The following is a 15,072-nucleotide window of genomic DNA, read 5'->3' on the forward strand; positions in this document are numbered from 1 at the left end:
ACGTAGTTGGTCTTGGCGGCCATCAGGGTTCTCGGTCTCATAACATTGCGCGCAATTGAAATTTTACAAATTCCAGCCTCATTCACCACAACCGTCTCTTACTGCATTTTACAGTTACAGAGTTGGAAACCTTATTGTTTCCTGTTTGAGGACGGTCGCTTCACTGGCTGTCTTGTTTTGGCCAACACGTCTCGATTGAGACTAGGACTTCACTCACCCCCACCGGCACCATGAGACTGTCTTACTCGATCGCGTGGCTGCTCATGAGCTTCGCCTCCGAAAGTGTTTGTTCAGAAGCCGAGGCTCAGCTACAACGCGGTCAGGTTGATAAGAACGTGGGAGACGTGGTAGGAGGCGATATCGCACAGGGATCAAACCTGGCCTCGGTGAGTCTCCCGCTGGAATCTCGGTGTGTCTCATGGTGGGGCGCACCAAACCACAGACCGAACGTCACTTACATCAAGGAAGACTTCCATTGACTCACTCGTTGAGGTTCACGAAGTGATCGTCACACTTGAAGACTTCCCAGACAAGCCCAGCATCCGCCATGAGCAGGAGAAGAAGAATCTTATGAAGCGTTTGAGCAAGTCTCATGGAAAATGGGACACAAACCATCCTCGTCACCGTCTTATGGAAGCGTTGTTTGGTTTCAGCCGTTACAAAGTCAGACAGATGGCAGAATTAAATCGATGGAAAGACCTGTATACCCACGTACCGAAGGCCCAAAAGAAGGTGTGTTCAGGCATGTTCCCTTTCATGACGATACGCTACTGACCGGTCATCTCGGGTAGTTGCTAGAGAAGTCCATCGGTTATTCAAAGAAGTTCGAGACGACTGAACAGCTACACGACCTCAACCAAGATCTATGCAACGAGATCGTCGAGACAGCGCTGGGGTACTACGGCATCTCGCACGAGGAGCTAGCTGCCCACAGCAAGGCCAAAGATGCTGCGAATCAACTTGCGGACCGAGTTAGCGTTTCTCAGGCTTTGAAACATTTTGTGAGAGACTGGTCTACATCGGGCCGAGGAGAGCGGGAGGACGCGTTTCCTTGTATTCTGAGTACGATGCAAACTCTCTTTCCAGAACGGTCGGGAGCGGGTGTCAAAGTTTTGCTACCAGGCTCCGGGCTTGGCCGCTTGGGCCACGAGATTGCTTCTCTGAGTGGCTTTCAGGTAACTGTCAACGAGTGGTCTATGTTCATGAACCTGGCGTATCGTTTCCTCGAGGGACATCCGAAGGTAGGAGCCAAGTCGGTTCACCCGTTCATAGACAGCTGGTCTCATCACGCGACGAACGCGGATATGTTTCGCGGTGTCTCTTTCCCCGACCGTCGAGTCAACGCTAGCTCCGTGTTACTTGTCGAAGGCGACTTCGTGTCTGAGTTCAAGAACCACAAAGAGCAATATGACGCGGTGGTTACCCATTTCTTCATCGACACCGCCAGAAATGCCATGAGCTACTTTGAAACGATCCACGCCACACTGAAGAAAGGAGGATATTGGGTCAACTTCGGGCCTCTCCTTTGGGGTACCGGACCATTTGTGCAACTATCTCTGGATGAGATTGTGCTGATTGCGAAGGATATGGGGTTTGAGTTCGTAGATGCAGACGAGTCTTGCGGGGACATTACGGTCGAGGGAGAACGGATCAGAGGAAAACAAGCGGTTTATGGGTTTAACGAAAGAGCCTTGACACGGAACGCCTACTCGGCCCAGTTTTGGGTAGCCAGAAGAATACTCTGAACTTCAGCAACCAAATCCTACCATAGCAATACTTATTCGTGCCCTTTCGGAAGCATCAGGACTTCGTAATCTCACTCTGAAGCTCTTTCGAGTGAGTACAATCATTCTCTCTGTTCCTCTCGCTGGCCCAAGATTAAAGGAAAACGCCGGAACATAAACCTTACGACGCTCTCACTACAAAGGGTGGTAGTCTAGCTTTACACGAAGGTACTCCGCAATTGGATTGGATGAACGGGTGCGGGTAGGCAACTTCATCACTCCATATGGGTACCTATATACTTATACTGTCAGTGTAATGAATAATTGCACCTCATTGCCGGTCACGTTTCTGGTCGTAAACACCGTTCCAGGCCTGATAATGCCTAACAGCTTTGGGAACCGAGATAGCGGTATCTGAAGTCATTGGCCATCTGAATAATACGAAACAAGATTTCAGAACGCGCCCTCTCCTTACTACGTGTACCAGGCCTCCGTACCATGTGGTGTCTCGTCTCGTCTCGCCTAGTCATCTGATCATTTCAAGTTCGGCTCGGGCCGGCGATTCAAGCTCCATCAAGCGCGATCCTAGCACGCGACACAGATTTCTTTCTGGCGTTGCAAAGGTCGGGGTAGCGCAAGGAGGGTATCAAACATAGTGTCTGAACATGTCCTTGCTTTCCTGATCCGTGTCTGCGCAGTTGTCATCGTGAAACTCTTGGGCAGTGGTCTGGTAGAAAAGGGATGGTTGTGCGCGGGGGTTTGTAGTACATCATCCAGTACAGGGAACCGTCTCCAATCCTAGTCTTGTTGCAATCATTCGTACTCTTCTGCGGGTCCTGTGTTCGGGTACTCGCCGTATCAACGCCCTCTTGGACCAATGAATCTAACGGATTACAGGTTGCAGCGGTCCTATGGTTTTTACATCAGTGTACATGCGATGCTTGCCACTTCGCTGTGGTCTAGAGCACGAGTGCGGGGCCTAGGGCTTGGTGTGGGCTAGCAGACCAGAGACACGTAAGTGTGATTGATGCTCGGTGCATGGTGACATAAACGAAATCCCTTTGGATCAAAGAACGCACTTTCTCTTTGGTCTTCTCTTGTTTGCGCTTGTAATGGCAAATTTTCTTGGCTTTCCTTGTGGCGATTGATGTCACCCAGCATGGAGCACAGCACCATGTAAAACACTAATCTCGCACAGCGGCCGTATCGTAATCTTCTATTACGACTCTCTTCACCGCTATACCAATGGCCTTCCGATTCACGGAACGGTCCCTCAACCAGGGTCCTCTGTCGTCTGACTTTATCTATGAGACGGACTCCTGCACCAACGACAGCAGCCTTCCAGCAGCAGTTTGTCGCTTGTGATAGGTTGGTCTCACCGCCTCCATTTTTTCCACAGCCCTCGCTAATGATCAGCGCACTGAACGCTGAAAAATCAAATTGGCATTCCATTGTGCGAAGCAGGTAGCATCGTCAAGTTCCCAGCACGCACGCTAAATCCCCACGGGAACGCATCCTCAGCCCGCAATCTTACGACCAGGCTCAGCCCCGCGAAACCGGGAAAAGAGGTGTCCTCAGGCAGCGTGAGCTGACATACGTACCGCTGCACAATCCCAACCCCGCTCGAGATCAGATCATCGCCGAAGAGATCACGCACGAAAGGAGAAGACAGTCGGCCAATTGGAGCAACATCTTTCTTCCGGTACCAGGATTTCCTGCGCCTAGGAGTAGGGGCTTGGACTGCAATTCTCCAAACACAATTGGGCCAGTTGGAGGTGGTCGGGCGAGGGTAATCATCCTGGATAAGCTCGAGCGACCGACACCGGAAACGACATGGACGGGCGAGGTCAGGATCAGTCTAAGGGAGAGGTCGAGCGGTCCGTCTGCGTCGAGTTGGAAATCTATGAGATACCAATCAGTCCCTGGATACCATTCTCTATTCCCAAGCCAATCTTACCGTCGCGACACTGCCATCGGTTCGACTCAATTCGTCTTGAATGGTTTGGGTATATTCAATGCGTTGACGACTATCGACTTGCCGAAAGTGACTCATTGGGTGTCCCGAAATGTCAAGGCATCGGCGACTTGTGCTCAGCTCACATTGAGCATGGTCCGAAACGGAAGCAAGTCTATCTCTGGCAATGCGTTAGTATCATGAGCCTTCTTGCTGGCGACACTGACCTTGCAATAGTGTCAATGCGGCCAGGGAGGTATGGCAATCCGGTCCGATGCCTGTCGAACTTGCGGGATACCCCGCTGCGCATACTGTCCTGTCTCGAAAGTCAGGATCTAGGGTTGACCTTGTCACCCCTAGCCGATCCTTGAGTAGTAGAGATGGAGAAGGGGACGGCCGAAGAACTGTTCGTTTACCACCAAAAGTTAAAATGAGTCGTTATTTTGAAATTGTGACGGGGAACAAAGGAAAAGAAGACGCTCTCATAGCCAAATCCTATGTTCTTAAAGATGACTTAATAGCTCTTGGGCAAAGAAGATACCAATTAGGAGTCGGGATACCCAGAGGACCATGGAGTTGGCTGATACTTACATTGTTCAATTCCTTTGTTTCGAATGCTCTAATTGATCATTTCTCGACATCATCTGGCGGCGATGTATGCCCATCGCCGTTTCCAAGTGTGAAATCGAGGTCTTCGCCATAGGTTGCTTAGATCTTAGTAGCGACCCGGGACATTTCTATCACGGTACTGGCTACTTCAGACAGGCGTTCAGATTCCTGGATCCATGACTTTGTTGAAGAAGGGAGGAGAGGAGAGGAGAGAGGGAAGAAAAGAAAGGGTTCCGACCACTTGGGTTGTCATCTGAGGTGAGGTCAATGTGTGGACCCGGCCCGCTCCGAAGTGTGGGACCAAAGCAGCCGGGAGTGTGGGTTAAAGCCACCGACCTCCTACCCATGTCTCATTGTAATGCCGCGGCATCTTTTATTCATCAAACGAGGGTTGGTCGGCCGATGCGCACACTCATCCTGCTATTCCGCGCAACGGCGCTTCATCGGGCCAACTATCGCCCGTGTTAAGGTGTGGCGGAGAAAGTACTTTGCTGGCGGGGAGAATCGTTTCTGATTGGAGCACTGAGGCTGCGATTCGCTCCTGATGGTCCAATACCCGCGTTGGCTTCAGACCACATGACGACCTTCGGGAGTTTGACGATCCTGGAAAGCACTTCGCCTTGATCAGTGTGACCATTTCATCGTTTGTCGCCTCGAATGAATGAGGGGACATGCACAGGTTTTCAAAAGCCGGTGATGCCTGATCAATGATCACCCCGTGTTCAGCCAGATGAGAAGCGACTCCCAGGGAAAATGCCAAGAATAGCGTGCTGACAGCCTAGGTTTTCTTGGAATTCAGGGCTGCGGTTAATTTGAAGAACTTCTATGTTATTCTTATCTCTGTTTCTGCCATGCGCATCTTTCGGTAAGTCCTGAGTATCGCCCTGAAAATCGGCGCTGGTAGTGGACGAGATGTCGTGTCAATCTCCCGTTCGTCCGAAATCAGCAGGTGCGGTTGCCTTTCGTTGCCTTGAAAATGGTTGGCCACTGTGGCATCAGATTGGTCGCCTAACATTACCGTCGGTCATGGGAGTGGGTGTCAATAAACACACGAAGGGTGATACCGAGGATATTTATACCCAATGGAAAGAAGAACTGTTCAGGGCTGCTGATAGCTTGAATCTCTGCACACCCCTCATCGCTACGAAACCCCTTTTATGCAAGTCTGATAGCATTTGGCTCGTCAGACGCTTGCTGCCACGCCCAACGCGTGCAGCGCGTAGGGCCGCGATGCAGAGCTCAAGCCCAAAAGAAGCAGTCACAGCCATGAAAGCCCAATCCTCATTGTTTACTACTGGTTCCGACGTAGGAGCACCAACGTGCTTCTGCATTGCCCGACTCCGGTCATTTTTCCCGCGAGGTCAGATGGGCATTTGATAGCTGTGACGCGTGGGTAGTGTACATCAGTAAGTGACGCATCGTGCCTTCGGACCTTGTCGTGGCTTAATGCGTCTTCCTGCTTCTGGTGGTATTAAGTTTCCATTCCCTGCCCGCCTCCCGACTTTCTGGAATCATTCGTTCATTCTTCTATGTGAGATATGATACATTCACTGCATAACATTTCTGCGGCCCGATTCATCATGCCCACACGATGGACCGATCAATATCGCGGTTTCCTGAGCGTCGACCATTCATGTGGAGCAGCCCGGGGTCCGCATCGCGCGATGACGAAGACTTTTCCCGGTTCGACGTGCATGCGCTGGCACGGGAAAGGATAGGAATAGGAGGCACAGATGAAACTCTACTGGATATCTTTCTTGATACTGCAGACTGCTCTGCAAGGCCCACATACGAGCTACCTGTGTTCAGAAAAGTCTTTGGTGAGAGAGGATTGGAAGACATTCGCGACGGCCACCTTAAGAATCCAACAGAGCCCGCCGCGTGGCTACATGACAGAAACCGACATAACCAACCGCGGCCATATAACGGAACTATCACAGCCTCAAGATTTTACGAGTTGACAAAAGAAAATGTAGTTGTTTACTTTGATGCGCTTACAGGTAAAATACTAACTGTGGTGTGAACAGCGATTTTGTCATAACGAGCATGTGGACGCAGATACAAGAAGGATGTAAGAAATGGCGGCCCCATTAAAGGTTTCAAGCATTTATTTAATTCTTTCGCAGTTACCTTCCCAGCCCAACACTGGATACTCTCGGAGTTCTGATACTGAGAGCATCTGAACACCAAGCTCCCGTTATGAAAGACCTGATCTTCAAATATCTCAAAGCCGACAACTCCATTAATCTACATTCAACAGTGAGCGTCTAATACTCCGAGGCATCGTGAACTAGAAAATTCTGATGATGTTTGATATTTAGGTTGGAGGCGAGGTTGGAGGAGAGTTTGTGTTGGGATTCCATATGCCCTTTTTTGCCTGGAGAACAAAGGAGCCTCTCCGGGAAGATCCGCGCCCAATGTCTGATGGCTCTAGGTTGAGGAATCACATTGACCTCACCTTTCTGTCGGAGTCGAAGAGCAAGAAAATTCTCACTGAAGGGAATGAGTATCTCTACGAAGGCCAATCATCGGTTTGCATTACTGGACGGAACACTGTCGTATGGACTGCACTGTGCTTGGCCGACACCCACTTTGACAACCCAGACCCGAACAACGAGTATCTCCTTTCGTTTTACGACAGTACGGAAGACTCAGATTCAACTTCACTGCCAATGGATGCACTCAGCGTTGGCAGCCGGACCGCAATCAACATGTCCGGCTTAGATCCACGAGAGTACTTTTTGCTGGTCGTGAAGTTTCGTGTTCAGAGAATCAAAGATGAATGGATCAAGATCCTATATGAACTAAAAGACAGGACCAATGCTTACGTAAGTCCTTCCATCAACTGTCCGGTGTGTTGTTTTCTGGGCAATATCAACTGGGGGTGGGGGTGAGGACGGCCGGAACTATTCCTCATGAGGCTGACTGTTCAATGCTGCAACAGCTTTATGACCCTCACATTCCCCTTCGTCGACGGAAGACGTCGCTTGGAACAGCTGCAGACGAATCTCAAGATGTGGAGAGAAGCGAAGCTTGGGTCAAGCAGTCCAGCCACTTGCTTACTCGTCTCATCAACTGCATCGCTGAGACCATCGGCGTCTGGGAAAAGTTTGCCTCTCGAGACGCTGAGCGACTGATTCACGGCACGGATGATGATATCGCGGGGAGAATCGTGTCCACGTGTTGGGACATCAGGGAGCTCTTTGACGAAATGGAAAAGGCTCACACCGGGTTGAAAAGTCTCAAGTCCGAGCTCGAGAACTTCAAGACAGAGGTAAGCATATGATATGAATAATGGACCCTGCATAAGCTGAACCAAACTTGAAAAGCTTTCAATGCATGTTGCTGTTGACGGCAGCAGGGCAATTATTTTGCAATACTGGAATGTAACAGTCGTAAGTTCCAAAGCCTCTTGAATTCTACAGTTGAGGGTCTTGAGAATCAGACCACCAGATCTACAGAAAGAAATTCAGCTAATGTTTCACATCTTCTCAGTTCCAGCTCGTCACCCCAATGGCGTTGGCTGGTAGTATGATGCAAGCAGGTCTCACTTACGGGAACAAGGTGGCGTGCTTTGCCCTTATGTCCGTCGCAATAACGATAATCACGTTTGCAATACAGCCTGCCCTGACATGGTATCACCGAAAGTCAGGGCATCAAGTTTGCTTGCCTATGAAACCAAAGAAGCTGGATATGGTTATGGACTCAGATGAGGCTGTGTCCATGAAGCGGAGTGGTTTCTCGCTTCCGCCATTCCCGGACTTTGTGTATAAAAGACATAGCCGGAGGTCCGACGCAGGCATGAATGAGGTCTGATCCTCTATCACCTTGAATATCAAACTGAGTTTAGAATTGAAATACATCTACGAGTGGTATTTTATTACCTAACTTCCTCGTAGACAAAGTTGAGCCAAAAGTCGATCGGTGATGCCCAAAGCTTACTGAGCCCAATCTCGAATTGGTGAAGGGTTTCGCTGGCTGTCTTACATTTAGCTGCAGCCTCTGTCGTTTTGCCTCCGATGTCGCAAGCAAATAAAGCCCCCGAGCTCTGCAGGCAACAGGCGGTGTAAAGATGACTGAACGCAGGTCATTGGAGACTGAGCGAAGAGGCAGCCACCCGTTTCGCTTCGTAAGTTGATTGGATAATGCGTTATTAGCCGGCGTTGGCACTCGCAGATGGAACGGTATGACATATCCTTGCTATCTTAAAAATGCACTTTCTGATGCAACTAGGCGTTAATGCCATGTGGGTTGCCTAATTTCCCTCGATGCTTCTCCTGGATAAATGACGCATAACTACCTACAGACGTACTCGTTGTCAAAAACACTACAGTTGGACCTCACCTGTGAAATCATTTGTCCTCCAAAGGAGTCCCAATATGGCAACCGGCAACCCCTCTTGCAACGACGGCATCCTCCCATTAATCGATCATTCGCTAAATTTCGAATTCCCGCAGAGTCTCGAGCACTTCTGCAATGTTCATACGAGAGGACCTAAGAAGCGGACAGTTTTCGTGTGGTTATGCGTAAGTAAGCCTGTCTGTATTAAACACGTCAGTGCCTAGATGCAGTTGGATGACGATTGCTATCACAGTGCAAATGTGGACATGGCTTCATGCCAATTCGGTCAGATTCATGCCAGAGCTGCAAGACGCCTCGTTGTGCATATTGCCCAGTACGTCGAGCCCCACCCTCGGCAGGTCCTCAACCGAGCCGGCCTTTGCCCGCTTCAGATATCGTGGGCGGACGACACCACAGGGTTGTGCGATTCCACGACAGCGATGAAAATGTCGATTGCAGCTGGGGAACCATCGACGACTTACTAGATGCTCCTCCGGCCGCCAGCTTGTGGACCATAACCGACTGCAGAGGCCCGTCAAATTCACTAGTTGATATTCAAAGTGGTGGACGGCCATTGCCTCAAGGGGGCTTTTGAACCTTGTCTATCTCCCGGTTTTACTTTGCAGGGCTGAAGTAAAAGGAATGTCTCGAGAATCATGAACAGCAACGATGAATCTCTTCAGATGTTTATGTGGCCCTTCTTATTAACCCGGGACCACAAGGCTTAATAGCGCCGAGGTCTGCGTCTCACATCGTTTGAGATTGTCATGTTTAATGGAGGAAGAATGTTGACTAGACTGGGCTGGATTCTACGTATTCATCTGGAAACATCAGAATAAGTGCTTCATGAATAAGATGGTGCGATGAACGCCACCAACCTAGCCCTACGATGTCTCTTGTGATGCCTTGAGCTGCTGTTGATACCCAAACGGTGGACTCTTTTCCATTTGATGTTCTTCTTTCCAGCTTGTGGTGAGTTGTGCTGAGTTTTTCAATACTCGTGGTTTTTAACGGTACCGCCAAAAATGGTACTTGAGAAGGAGACGTGCTCATGCTGTATCGTCAAACAACATCCCACATTGAGCTGACTTTTCCCTATCATAATCCTCGTAAAACCCAGACCACATGACTCGATCTGCACATCTTGGCCGGTCTTCTCTCTCGACATCATCATCTCGACATTCCGGCAAGGACGCCTCCCACTGCTGCTTCGTCCTCGGCAGCCATGGCTTTGGAAGAGGCCAGTCACTGAAGTGGACCAAGAACGATCGCGAAACTTCCCCCATCGCATTCCACTCCTCGTCTTCCTCCGGCGCCAGATATTTCGTATGGTCCTTGGCGCGGAACTCGCCTGTTAACAAAGCGAGACGTCGATGGGGAAGAATCATAGCCGAGTCCTTGAACATGTGATTGACAATCTCCATGTCGAAGTCTCCGGATCGCAGAGCCTCATCCATAATTTTCTTATATCGTCCTTCGTTCGGTTCGATGAGCATCACGTGCGATCCGAGAACCTGCTTCGCAATGTCGGTGCTCCTCTCGTTGAGCCAGTATGCTCTTGGAACGGCGACTGGGGCTGCTGGGCTGAGGAAGTAGTGGTCCATCTTATTCAGGACGAGCGAATCGGAATCGAAGGCAAGGACTCGGGTCCATTCAGTTAGCGCAAAGGCGTGGAACTTCGTCAAGCTCTGCCTCCAGGTGGCGTCGCCCTTAGTTGTCGAGATAACATCGAAGGCTCTCATGTGGATTTCGGGGCGTTCTTCTTTGAGTTTCGCTAAAGCCTTTGACTCACGAGATGACTTAGTAGAGATGATCTTGTTAGCACTGCAACGATAGGTAACCCTGGGTCCGATGAACTCACTCCTTCAAGCCATCCTTTGGGATGAATAAGAACCAAGTCTTCCTTTGCACCATACCGCCGCAACCGTCCAAAGTTGATCACCTAAAAAACAAAACAATTAGTGTCCCCTGTTTCCCTTCATGTTCCGTATGTACACACCGCATTGCAGAGATAGTTGAGACTCGTCGCGTATTGGGCGTATGCGAACTTGGGCTCAAGCTGCTCCGTTGTCCAATATGGCTGCCAGGGCGGTGATTCGATAAAATCGTTGATAGGAGCAGGTCGACTTTCAGGTCCCAGAAACAGAATGGTTGTAGCAAATACGAAAATAGTGAGAATGACGGCGAGAAGAGCCTGTATCCTTCGGGGAAATGTCAGCCGTCTCAAGACTTGAAAAGTCCCCCTCCCTCGCTGTTCGGCTGAGACCGGGCTGCCATCACTGGTGATGGCATCTAGCGTCCACGGCATCTTCGAAATCAGGATGCAACGTCCGAGAGCAACTAATAATTCCAACTCTCTGCATATTGGGGCCAGTGAGGTTAAAAGAACGCCTCAGCGGGACCGGCAAGTAGGCAGGCGTACCATGTGGGGTTTCCCCTGGACCCAACTACCTGGCAGCCCCTCGGAAATACAGCCCGACGACAGATTTCCGCTAGACCGTTCTAAGGCACGTAGAGAAACTAGCTCTTTCACATTGCTCGGAGCCCGTAGTGCCCGTTACTGGGGCTTAGCTAGGCTAGATCTATTGAGTACGGAGTAACCCTTCCACCATAATCCCTAAGAGCACGAATAAGAAGGGGACCCGCCTCGTACTCAAGATACGTACTTTACTATTTCTGCAGGGAACATTAGACGGCGCTTTTGTTAGCCATCTTTGGTTACCGGACTGGAGACACTACACCAGCTTTTGCAATTGCTCATGCTCTGGGACGAGATGTGCTAAAAAGGTATCCCAACATTAAGGAGTTTCTGTCTTGGGGCGAAAACCTGTCAAAATCCTTATTGTGCCTTGGACGAGTCATTCCACTAGCTTTTCACGGACCTTGAGGTTGTTAAGTGTTTGTAAAGAATCCATTGGCCTACTCAATGTTGAGTAATGAGAAATACTCGTGAACTGCAACCTGCGTGCTGAGTCTGGATCCCAAGCGCATTTCGTTCGTTTCAAGGTCGATTGGTGCGTTCGGCGTTCAGTCGCAGTCCTACGGGTACTGTCGCAATAGGGAAGGTAGAGACTGAGACAGAGAGGCGGCTGGGATACACGTCGTGTGTGGATTTGCCAGACTCAGCCTGAAATCTCGTATCTCATTTGGGTGCGTTGTTCAGTCGCGAGGCGCAGACTCTGACCCGTCTTGGCATAAGTGGGTAACTGTCTTGAAAGGGTAATTTGTACCCGATGCTCGGTTTTATTTTCCAGAACTGAGATGCATCATGCTAACGATAGTGTAAGCCAGATGAGAAGGAATTTTCCCATTGCGAGAAAGTGTCGAACCACTAAAGTGAGCAACAAAAGATTGGCAATTTTGTCCTCAGTAGATTGAAATTGAATGCGATTGACGCACGTCGTGTTGGAGTTATTCAGCATGCGCCTGGCAGATTTCTTCATTATCCACAGCGGCTTCCGCATCATAGCACTGACAATGGGGCGACACTAGGCAGCAGGATAGACTACCCGGGGGCGTTAGTCAGCCACGTCAAGCGCAAAACTCCCCCTACTTATATAGGGGGCGAAAAAACAGGGTTTCTACGCAAAAAAGGGGGTTTCTAGCTAGTCGCATAAAAGTTATATTTTTCTCGTTTTACTACTAAAAAACGTCTTTTTTAAGACTATACTATAACCTAAAATTATACTTTTTTTAATTACTTCTTTTAATCCTAGTTACTAAGATACCTCACTAGAGTAATATTAACTTAATACCTATTAAATAAGCTATATAGGTATTATATACTATATAATATTAAGTTCTCTACTTTAGTTACTTTAGTAAGTCTCTATCTATAGTATTATTAATCTAAGCTATTACTAAGAGCTATAAAGTATCCTATATAGTAGTAAGGAAGTATCTAAAAACTCTCTAGATTAGTTATAATATCTCTATACTACTTAAAGAGGGTAGTTAGCTAAAGTTATTAATAGAGGTTAAAAATTTAGCCTTAGTAGTATTTATTATATAGCTTAATACTACTAATTTCTTAGCTACTTTACTTATTATTAAAGAGATAGCTAATACCCTCTAAGCTAACTAAGGTTTAAGTTTTATTTTAGAGTACTTTATAAGGTTCTAAAAAGCTAATTACTTAAAATTCTAAAAGGGATTAAAGATTAAACCTATTAAGGTTTATTAAAAAGGTATTAAGTTTAATTTAATATTAATATAGGACTTCTTTAATTAATATAAAGCTATAGCTTAAGATTATAAACTTAAACTTTTTAAGATCTAAAATATTAATAAGTTTAGTTACTATATTAGCTACCTTAGTAGCTATATATATATTATTTTATTCTAAGGATAATAAAAATAGAATAAACTATATAAAGTTATTAATCTAATTAATAGAGAGTTATATACTCTAATTAGTAGTAATAATACTATTAGAGATATTATCCTAATTTATTTTATCTTTAAGATATAGCTAATTACTACTTAAACTAATTATAATATTAATAAAGGTATCTACTTTATATAGTCTCTAATTACTTTCTCTAATTAAGAGATTATAATAGATTATATTAAATACTTTAATATATACTTATTTAAAAAGTTAATAAAATTCTAGTAATTTAAGTATATTATAAAGTTATAGTTTAGTATTAATATATATAGAAGCTACTTTAATTAGCTTAAGATATATAATATAATACTAAGTATTTATACTAAGTTATATAGAGATATACTCTAAGAAGAAGCTAGTATAAAGCTATATTAGTTACTCTTTTTAGATAGCTTCTCTAAGTATATTAGCTTAAAGTTTATAAAATACTATATTAATTTTAATATTATTATTAGGTTTTTTCCCCCTTATACTATATATCTACTTTAGCCTATAGATATAAAAGTCTTCTAGCTATTTAAAAAAGCTTACTAAATAATACTATAAGAGGCTATATAAAATAGTACCTTTATATTTATATATAGAGATTTTATTAATAGCTTTTACTAAATAATAGATATTATATTTATATACCTAAATATTATAGTAAAGTTTAAAAAGTTAAGTATCTACCTAATTAGAAATAATATAGTCCTCTCTTAATTAGTTAAATATATATAGTTAGCTTAAGTTAATATACCTAATTACCTCCTCTATTACTTACTAGATAATAATAAGTTTAAGAAGGCTATACTATAAACTAATACTATTAAGTAATATTATAATACTAAATAGAGCTCTCCTACTTAAAAGGGTTATAAAGTAATAAAGTCTATAATCTTAAAAAATAATCTATACTATAAAAGAGGTTAAAAGTATATTATTAACTAAAATACTTAAATAGAGTTATAATAATATAAGTAATTATAAGGGTCTAGCCACCTAGACTAAAAGGGCTTAGGGATGGTTCGGCTGGACTAAGCTGAAAGGATAGAGAACCTTATGGAGATAGGGTATAGAACCCTCTATAGCGAGGACTTAGTAAGTACTTATTAAAGAGTTAGAAAAGAAGATCTTAGAAGAAGTAAGTAAAAGTAGCGTAGTAATATTATACTTACCTTTTAGGTGCTTCTTCTATTAGTTTAACCTAACTGTAGCTTATAGCCCCTAAATACCTTTATAATTCTTTTGCTTCTATTTTACTTTAGGAAGGTTAGTAATAATAATAGCGCTATGTACCTAAGTAATACTTACTAATTAGGTTGAGGAATTTACGCTTAGTATTTGCTGAGCGCTGAGTGAGATAGCTTGTGTAAGCTTATATGGGGAAGATAACCTTAGTGAATGATTGGAGGATAATATAAGTTAATAAGGGGAGGTGAGAAGCTATGCTTTAAGTGAGGCTGGAGGCTTTAAAGAGGATAGGCTATTTATGCTAAATATTTGCTAAAAGGATGATAAGTGTATGTGGGAGAATAGGGAATATGAGACTCCTCTTTATAGATCAGATGGGCTATAGGGTTAGATGTCTATAGCTGCTGCTTATAGGCTAGCTTAAGCTAGAGGGTTAGATAAAGCTACTAGCTAAGTGCTAATATAGTAGATTATGACTATAATAGCTAATTAGTATGAACTAATTGCTATTATATTAAGTAACTAAGTATCTACTAAATAGTTGCTAAAGGTTTATGAGAAACCCCTAAACTATAATATGGCTTGCTTTATTAGTAAATCTACTAGTATAGAAAGGGAAGATTAGTTTATTATAGTAGAGGAGGTTTATAAGTATTACTCTAGCTGCTCTAATAGCTAGTATATTTAGTAGGCTTTAAGTATAGTAGAGTACACCTTATAAATAGAATAGTAGACTTATTAGTAAATGCTTATAGATGTGTTAGGGAAGCAGGTTAACCTTATATAGGAAGACTTTAGAGTTTTTATGAGAAGGTAGTATATAGCGCTTAAACTCTAAGAATAGAACTACTATGATACCTTAAGGTGGTGCTACTAGAAGG

General features: G+C 45.2%; 3 protein-coding genes across 3 annotated transcripts; 2 read left to right on the forward strand and 1 right to left on the reverse strand.

The window, feature by feature from the left end:
• Nucleotides 1-230: 230 nt before the first annotated feature.
• Nucleotides 231-1,745, forward strand: GCG54_00003164 (Carnosine N-methyltransferase; the record flags this gene model as incomplete). The annotated part of the gene is made up of 3 exons (XM_045403240.1): nt 231-386; nt 469-732; nt 792-1,745. The coding sequence occupies 3 exons, from the start codon at nt 231-233 to the stop codon at nt 1,743-1,745; spliced, it is 1,374 nt and encodes a 457-aa protein (XP_045270143.1).
• Nucleotides 1,746-5,878: 4,133 nt separating this feature from the next.
• GCG54_00003165 (uncharacterized protein) lies at nt 5,879-8,103 on the forward strand (the record flags this gene model as incomplete). Its single annotated transcript, XM_045403241.1, has 6 exons — nt 5,879-6,287; nt 6,346-6,358; nt 6,414-6,546; nt 6,609-7,115; nt 7,232-7,561; nt 7,783-8,103. The coding sequence occupies 6 exons, from the start codon at nt 5,879-5,881 to the stop codon at nt 8,101-8,103; spliced, it is 1,713 nt and encodes a 570-aa protein (XP_045270144.1).
• A 1,574-nt stretch (nt 8,104-9,677) lies between these two features.
• Nucleotides 9,678-11,053, reverse strand: GCG54_00003166 (Glucose N-acetyltransferase 1; the record flags this gene model as incomplete). Its single annotated transcript, XM_045403242.1, has 4 exons — nt 9,678-10,427; nt 10,490-10,570; nt 10,628-10,822; nt 11,051-11,053. The coding sequence occupies 4 exons, from the start codon at nt 11,051-11,053 to the stop codon at nt 9,678-9,680; spliced, it is 1,029 nt and encodes a 342-aa protein (XP_045270145.1).
• Between the last annotated feature and the right edge of the window lie 4,019 nt (nt 11,054-15,072).

This window comes from Colletotrichum gloeosporioides (assembly GCF_011800055.1).
Source record: "Colletotrichum gloeosporioides strain Lc1 chromosome Unknown consensus_9, whole genome shotgun sequence".
Classification (NCBI taxonomy): domain Eukaryota; kingdom Fungi; phylum Ascomycota; class Sordariomycetes; order Glomerellales; family Glomerellaceae; genus Colletotrichum; species Colletotrichum gloeosporioides.